This window comes from Thunnus thynnus, chromosome 10 (genome assembly GCF_963924715.1).
Source record: "Thunnus thynnus chromosome 10, fThuThy2.1, whole genome shotgun sequence".
Taxonomy (NCBI): Eukaryota; Metazoa; Chordata; class Actinopteri; order Scombriformes; family Scombridae; genus Thunnus; species Thunnus thynnus.
This window is the reverse complement of record NC_089526.1, coordinates 7511093-7519717: the sequence shown is the minus strand read 5'-3', so window position 1 is coordinate 7519717 and position 8625 is coordinate 7511093. Positions and strand designations below refer to the sequence as shown.

Genomic DNA, 8625 nt, shown 5'->3' with positions numbered 1-8625 from the left:
CAAAATAATCCAAAGCAAACAGCATGACTCAATTTAACTTGACCTTACTTTAACTCTTGACTCTTTACTATGATAGTGTTTGCAGTATGCTGTATATTGGTAGTACAAGTTACTTTCACTGGAATCGTTACATTGATGTATTAAGAATAACTATACAATGTGATTATATAGACACAGGTAGACTATTTACATGAACCCCTTCAACATGCTGATGTTAACCTGTATCACTCTTAACAGTGCAAGCATACTGATACAGATATAATGTTTACCATGTTCACTATCTCAGTGTAGAGTTTAACATCTACAGCCATGCTAACGGCTCTGAGAAAAGGCATAGTGGTGATTTGAGTTAATGCTTGATGAAATGCTAAATGTTTTGCCTGTTAGCATGCAAACATCTGCTAACCAGCAATAAACACTAATTTCATTAGTTTTGCAGTTTCGTATTTGATCGTAAACTAAAGTATTGGACAAATAAAAATTTTAATCTGATGACGGTGCTGAATGAAAAGTGACGGGATCACTAAAGTTATTACAGTTCATCCTGTGATGAAAATGGGTTTACAGTTTTTCAAGTATCCATATGAACAGTGAGAGAGGTTTTCCTCGCTGTAATCATTCCTCCTGTTCATACTGGCTATTAAAAGATCCCCTTCAAATGTGCAGTTGTGCAGAAATGCATTTAAAAGTTAATCTTAAGTTTATATGAAGCTTCAGCAGTCTGAGTTAGTCATATAAAGTGGATATCTGCCACATTTAGTCTTTTTAGCATCAAATTCCCTCTTTGTGTTTCCTCGAACAGTATTTCCCTGTTGAGCTGTGGTGGAAGTATAGTAACAAAAAGAGGAACTTTGGCACTAAAAAGACTTTAATGTTGAAAGACATCTACTTGATTTGACTATTTTGAAGATACATATTGGCTTCAGATAAACTTTTAAATACATTCTTGCGCAGAAGGAGGACTGTGGATTTTGGCCCCCGTCACTTACATTGTAAGCTCACTATGAAGGGATCTTCTAATGGTCAGTATGAACAGGAGGAATGATTACAGCAAGAAAAACCTATTTCAATGTTCATTTGGGCTCCTGACTGTTGTTTTAAGACACACTTGAAAAATTCTGAATCCCTCCTTTAATGTCTGTATCACTGACTTCCTTTAAATCACTGTTAAAAACTAATTTTTATGAACTTGCTTTTTTGCATTAAATTTACCAACCATTTTTGCTATATTACTGTTATTGTTTTTTATTGTTTGATTGTTTTTAATTTTGCGAATACTGGTTATTAGTATTATTATTACTACCAAAGTTCAGGATAATCCATGCAACACTTGTGGGGACTTTTCCTTAAAAATAAAAAACATCAATCTCGTGGTAGCTGCTCTCCTTAATTCAGATAAAAACTGACTTTCTCAGTTTTTATCTGACAACAGTGATAAGGTCTGATATCAGAGTCTATCCAGGCAATACAAAATAAAATGCTTTCCACCTTTTCTATTAATCTCTTACCCACTCGCCCAGCACGTCTCAGTCTAGACATCATTAGACTTGGACAACAGCCATCTTTGCAACATGAATTACAAGACTTCTTAACTGTAAAGTTTGTGTTCCTTGTGGATCACATTTGTAAAGTGAACTATGTATTTTCTGCACTCTACAGTTGACAATGTGAATGTAAAAGCTGAATTAATTCATAGACGCATAGCAGAGGCCTAGTGTCTCTAACCTGAAGTGAGAAAAACCTTTTCTTTTTCTAACACCAGCTGTTCATTCCCACGCCAGTCTGCGACTCTGTAAATGATTCATCCTGATACGAGTATTTTGGGATCGACAGGGAAGCTATAAGCGCTGTTAGTCTGAACCCCGCTTACTTGTTAGTTGGCATTTCTGAGTGAAACACTGATTGACTCACTGCTGTCAATATGGCAAGTCTGCTCACTGCTCTGGCCATGCTGGCCGTGTTGTCCTGTGGGTTGTGTGAGGAGAAGACCGTTTTGCAGCGAGCTGGTGTGGCCTTCAACAACAGAGAGTACGCATCTCTGCTTAATGTGAGCAACGGAGAACAATTTGGAGATTGGACCTGGCCTGAGATGTGTCCAGACAAGTTCTTCGCTGTTGGATTCAGTGTCAGGGTAAAGACACTTACTCTTTCACACATTTTAAATATTCTAATTACTCTAAACAAACTTGTGGCAAAGAAAAAGAATCTTACAATTCAATTAATTCAGTTGTTCAATTATATATTAATTTACAATATATATTCATGATGGAGTATGGTGGCTAAAGATGTGAATCATGTTCTCAGTTTGATTTTACAAAAAGTTTAGTTAAAAGAGTTCTTTTAGTCTGAAATTTTATGACCCAGAATATACAAAAATGGAAATATTTCAACTTTACATACACATTTTTGTACATAGAGTGTGTTCTGGGTTAACAAAATCAAAAATCACCATTCAAAAATGTTGTTGCATTCTTCACATTCAATAGATTTCTTTGAAATCATGATTGCTGTCATGTTCTCCTGTTTTATGTAACATAGGACTATGATATAGTGTGATTGTGAAAACCTCAAGAACTCTCTCTGCTCTCTGAAAGCTTTAAAACATTAAGGATTAATCACCCATGTATTAATGACTGATAAGGTATTTATGAATAAATTAAAAACAAAATTGTGATCCAGAAATTTGGTAGAGAGACTAATTATGAGGGGATACTATAAAGGGTCAGAATATGAACAGTATGCAAGGGTTAAGACTATGAAATTTCCTCTCTTTGTTACTGTAATCGTCCACTGCAGCTCAGCAAGGAGACACTGTTGAGGGAAGACAAGAGCTTTCAAGGGAAACACGAGGGATTTTCTGTTAAAATACACACTAACTTTATTAACCCATTTCATTCATCATCATTAATTATCATTCATAAATTAGAAGAAGCCTCATATCTGCTTCAGCTGAATTTAGAAATGAATTTTTGCAGATTTAGTCCCCCATCTCTTATATTGGAGTCACGTTAAAAAGGGATCATTTCACAGCCAGTATGTAGAGGAGGAACAATTATGGTGACAAAAATTGCTTTGATGACCAAATGGGCATGCGAGTGTTGCTTTAAGATAGATTGGAAGAAATTTGAATTGTATTTTGTTTAATGCAAAAAAAAAAAAGAAAAAATAATCCTTTCTATGTGTTAAGCTGCATGCAGAACAATTCTCAGTCATTCTTTAGATACTAACTGACTAAACCAAACCCTCAAAACAATCAGCTTTAACCTGATCTGAACTCACTCCAAATTTGGCAGCTGCATCATCAGGACGAGATAAAAATCTGGTTAGAGCAGAGCTTCTGGGAACGCTATTCTGTTTCCTCAGGTGGAGCCCAACCAGTACGGAGCGGATGACACTGCCCTGAACGGGATCCGCCTGATCTGCGCCAAAGACGGGGACAGAAGCTTCCTGTACTCTGTCGAGTCCCACGCTGGCTAGTAAGTTGCCCGCAACTTAACCACTCTCTAATAATGCTCCTTTATAAAGGGCTTAAGTAGCTTCAGAGTAAGATTGTAACTAATGGCTTTATTAATGGACAAGAAATCATTTACTAATGCTTTATAGACCATTTATAAACCCTTCATAGGAACAAAACAAATTTGGGGTGTCAGGTTGTGAACAATTTATCAGTCTCCAGTGGTGGAAAGTAATTAGTTTGTGGTACCTGCACTTTACTTCACTATTTCCATTTTATGCTACTTTATACTTCCATTCCATTCCATTTCAGAGGGAAATATTGTACTTTCTACTCCATTACATTTGTTTGACAGCTTTAGTTACTTTTCAGATGATTTGACACAATGGATAATATAACAAGCTTTTAAAATACAACACATTGTTAAAGATGAAACCAGTGGTTTCCAACCTTTTAGGCTTGTGTCGTCTTATAAAAAGCAGTGTGTAGTCGGGGTCACATTCAGACGTCTGTGAGTTGTTAACAGCTCCACCAAATAGTGATTTTTCCCTCTAAACTTCTCACATGGTTTCATTTCAATAAATGTTCAAATGATCCAATATTTCACCAAAAATCAATTAGAGAAAACGTCAGAAAAACAGATTTGTGTATCAGAACTTTGTTTTTTCTTCTTTCCTCTCCCATTAATCATCTCACGACCCATCAGATTTATTTGGTGACTTTTTGGAGGGCCCCGACCCCTAGGTTGGGAACCACTGGACTAAACTAGCTAACTGGATATAAAGTAGTTCAAACTAGCTCCACCTCCAGCAGCTACAACAGTAACATGCTGCTCAGTCACAGGGACAAAATGGGTACTTTTACTTTATTACTTTAAGTACATTTTGCTGATAATACTTATGTACTTTTACTTAAGTAGGATTTTTCATGCAGGACTTTTACTTGTGATGGAGTATTTTTACATTGCTGTATTGGTAGTTTTCTTAAATAAAAGATCTGAATACTTCTTCCACCACTGTCAGTCTCAGTCAAACCTGGCAACACAAACCTCATTGTTATTAATGCCTCATAACTGAGCTATAAAGCATTTCAGCAATTCTGATGTATTTATTATTATTATTACCCAGAATTAGCCTGCGGGGCTAATTTTCATCAGTGCCAGATGTTAAAGAGGCAACCTAAAATTAGAATAAAATAACATCTAGTAAAAGTCATAGTAAATGACTTAATTAAAACACACAGACTAAATATGGTACACATCCACCAAACAATGTCACAACACAATATAATTAACAATAGATACTAAGTTTAGTAAAATAAATAAATAAATAAAAATAAAGAAAGAAACAAAACAAACAGGAAGGCAGCAGAAAGGCAGCTAATGTTCTAATACTTACATGCTTCACTGTTAATGAGCCACAGCTTCAACTTACCGGTGAAAGAATGGCAAGTATTAATTTCTCTAATTTGCACTGGTAAATTTAAATACACTTGGTTTTGCTTGCTTTTCATTTGTAGCAGTGAATGAATATTAGGTAAACAGTCCTGCCACACACATTTGGTTTGTGTGGTGAAAGTTTTCTTTAGGAAGCCAGTATTCAGCAGAAGGAAATCTAAAGTTGGACAATAATAAACATTAATAGAAACACTTTCCTTCACACATCTCTGCCACTCATGCTAAAACGTTTTTACTGATGTCTTTAAATATGCAGCTGTTTGTTGCTGTGGTCAGATCTATTTGATCTCAGTGGGACTAACCTGGCTCTACTATACAGGTTAAACAAGAATAAAGTAGGTACTTTGAAAGCAGCAGGAAGCTGGAGACTGGCAGCTTCCCATCATGTTCAGAGGGGAAATGAAAGTTCTGCTTCTGCCAAGACTGCAAATTAGGCACTCAGATTTTGAAATGGCTTGACTTTCATCCAGTGTTTCCAGCCCACATCTTGGATCCTTTGCTGATTTTTTTTTCTCCCCTCTCATGTATTCCTGCTCTCCCGTCCAGCTTCGGTGACTGGTCCCAGCCCCAGTACTGCCCCACTGGTGTGCTCACCTCTTTCCAGCTTCGTGTGGAGCCCCATCTGGGTCTGTTTGGTGACGACACAGCCGCTAACAACATCAAGTTCCGCTGCAGCAGCAACCCAGTGCTGGAGGGGCGAGGCATGGACTGGGGAGAGTACGGCCACTGGAGCGAGGAATGTCGTGATGGAGGAATCTGTGGCATCGAGACCAAGATGGAGGAATACCAGTATGGCCTGGATGACTCCACCCTCAATGATGTGCACTTCCATTGCTGTCCAAGGCCTCAGTAGGTAAGATGGAGGGTTAAATAATGAGCTAAAGCCCAGAAACAGTTCAGTGGTTAATGACCTAACCCTAACCCCTAACCCTAACCCCCTAACCCTAACCCCCTAACCCTAATCCCCTAACCCTAACCCCTAACCCTAACCCCTAACCCTAACCCTGATCCCAACCCCAACCTACAGCATGATGCTTGATATCCAGTCATTTGTCCTCTTTCAAGAAGAGAAAGAACAAACTACACCAGATAATCTTAGAAAATTAAGCACAAAATTTGCAAAAAAAATGCAAAAATGCAAAGTGGGATGTCATTACATGTCAACCCAAAACATTAGGCAATTGAGAACTTGTTTTTTTTTCCCCAAAAACTAACCAGAGGAGCAAATCTCAAACGGGGAGTTTCCATACTCACAGCCAGTCAAGTGGCTGCCTTAGGATTCCTCATTATCTCAAGAGTTTTTGATGATGAGATGAGATTTTCTCCAGGTGTTCTCAGGTGACGAAGATGGAGATATGGCTACTTGAGGAGCTTCACCGCCAGCTGTTCTTCATGTTTGGAAATGACTCTATTTTACATCAGAAATCAGTGTCAGGAATCAGAGACACAGATTATGCTACATCCTGATGATTAGGATGTAAAATACTTGACTCGAATATATGAGAAGTTTAAAGAAATATGATTCAGTCATTCTGGCAGTCATGATTGCTAATAACTACATTTCAGAAGATATTTCAAAACGCTTTGTAAGATGGATCGAACTTGGCTTTTTAACGCTGCTCTGGGAGATACCAATCTGGTCTTGACTTTTCATTTTCAGCCGTTTCTTCGTGCTTAACTGATAAACACCATAGAGATGAATTATGTCAGAGAGCACAGACATGTCCGTCATTTTTAATCACAGTTACATAAACTGGAATCATAGTTATTTGGAGTTTCATCGCCCCCCAAAACCTCTCACCTCTAGGGATGAGAGATGAATCAATCACTGACCAATAATCTACTTTCTGACTTTTGTTTCCAAGCTGTGATTTGTTTATTATTGGGCTGTTTGAACCTAACTGAACCACATCCAAAAATACAACAAAGAAAATATTTATATTGTTATTCTGGTCGAGATTAAAAAAGACGGCAGTTTACAGTATAAGTTTGCATTCCTCATGAACACGGAAATCGAATCCCATCAGAGCTTTTCTCTAGTGTCTTTTTTAGTTATTTTCTCTCCTTCTGAATATAGAATGAATATATAAAAGTGAGTGTGCTAGCTTTATTGTATTGTAAAATGTATATTATTGCACTGTATTATTTATTTTAATTCATATAAATATAAGAAATAAAATGCCCAAGATGAGTTCAATGTTCACTTCCTCTCCAAAAAGAAAAAAAAAAACTGCAGATTGGGTCTATTTTTAACATTTAGAGGATTGAAAGGTTTGCTGGATGACTGCATGAAATGATCTGAATGTCAAATGTAATATATTCTCTGTGACAACCATTCATTGCTGTTTATGACTCTGTGTTTGATGTTTTTATCCACAGTGATCGGTGAACACTGAGCGCTCCTGAGAAGTTTGATCCAACCTTAAACTCACAGATGACAAATAATAAAATGCTCATTTGAATTGCTGCTGTCTCTTTAATAATTTTCCTGAACCTGACAGGGTTGTGTACAGTTTCAGTTCCTGCCTCTTTAAAAACATAAATATTTGTTGAGCTCATAGTTTGCAGCAGTCTACAATAAACTGACAGTTATTTGTCAAAACATCCAGCTCTCCAAACAAAGCTGAGTGTCACCTTCAGCAGCAAAAATAAAAAGATTAATAAACAGCGCCGCTTCAAATCAAGCACCGGTCTGAAAAGCCTTTTTTTTTTTTTTTTTTAGATCATGTCATCCCCTCCTCACCTCTCATCAGCATGAGAGCACCATGTTTTCATATCCTGTCTAATGAACCAGTGAGCTCACAGCAAAGTCATAATAAGCGTGAGCACAAAACAGAGCCGCTGACACAGGCATTTCTCAGAATTCCTGCTGGAACTGAGGTAATTAAGAAATGACAAGAGAGGGGGTATTAATTAATTTACAGTTTAAGGCCTGACAAAGGTTGATAAGACACCGATTGGCACACACAGAGGTAATTGTGTTAATTAATTGGTGAGTAGTTAATCTGCTAACACAGAGTGTGTGCGGAGGGAACTTGAGGATGTTATCAAACACTGCAGTAATGGTTTTCAGAAGATTGTGCAAGTCAAGGCAAAGTGATTACAGTTTTCAACGCACAGCTACAGAGTTCCTCTCTGTTATGGTAATGAATATACTGGTGTTGACCTCATATCTAAGTTCAAAGTGTACTTATTAGATGTTCAAGTGCGCTTGTTGGTCTGCTTGTATATCACCAGGAGTGTTGACAAAGAAAGCAGTTGTGTGAGGAGGGAGCTCATTTCAAGTTAACAATGTAAAAAAAACAACTTTGTCCATAATTTCCTTCAAGAAAATATGGTTCAGAGAGCCCAAAGTGTTATCTTCAAATTGCTTATTTTGTCTGAACAACACCTAATAAACCACACTGACTCACACTGACAGTCATTAGAAATTCACGCTGTGCAGCCAAACACTGTTCAAGCCCACTGAACTTTACTTTGAATTGGAGATTTGACAGTTTCCAGAGAATGTCAGGCAAAATTTTGAGGAAATGTGTATGAAATTATACACAACAGAGCTAGAATATTTCTATTTGATGGAATAGTGCAGCCATAAACACATGGAGTCTGGTTTTAAATATTTCACTCACTCTTCAATGAACAGCTAGAACAAGCTGATACAGAACATACTGTCAGACGGTATGGAAATAAGATGTTTTTTCTAACTCTGAAGCTA

At 37.3% G+C, this 8625-nt stretch overlaps 1 protein-coding gene across 1 annotated transcript; it reads left to right on the top strand.

The window, feature by feature from the left end:
* The first annotated feature begins 1848 nt into the window (after positions 1 to 1848).
* LOC137190937 (vitelline membrane outer layer protein 1 homolog) lies at positions 1849 to 7372 on the top strand. The gene is made up of 4 exons (XM_067600678.1): positions 1849 to 2131; positions 3364 to 3476; positions 5457 to 5763; positions 7290 to 7372. Exons 1-3 carry the CDS (start codon positions 1922 to 1924, stop codon positions 5761 to 5763), a joined length of 630 nt encoding a protein of 209 aa, XP_067456779.1. The 5' UTR covers positions 1849 to 1921; the 3' UTR covers positions 7290 to 7372.
* The last annotated feature ends 1253 nt before the right edge of the window (positions 7373 to 8625 follow it).

Bases quoted from the DNA above. Each gene is read 5' to 3' on its own strand.
- LOC137190937 (XM_067600678.1), top strand. From the start codon at position 1,922: ATGGCAAGTCTGCTCACTGCTCTGGCCATGCTGGCCGTGTTGTCCTGT. The intron at 2,132-3,363 runs GTAAAGACACTT...CTGTTTCCTCAG, and splicing joins CTGTTGGATTCAGTGTCAGG to GTGGAGCCCAACCAGTACGG. The intron at 3,477-5,456 runs GTAAGTTGCCCG...TCTCCCGTCCAG, and splicing joins GTCGAGTCCCACGCTGGCTA to CTTCGGTGACTGGTCCCAGC.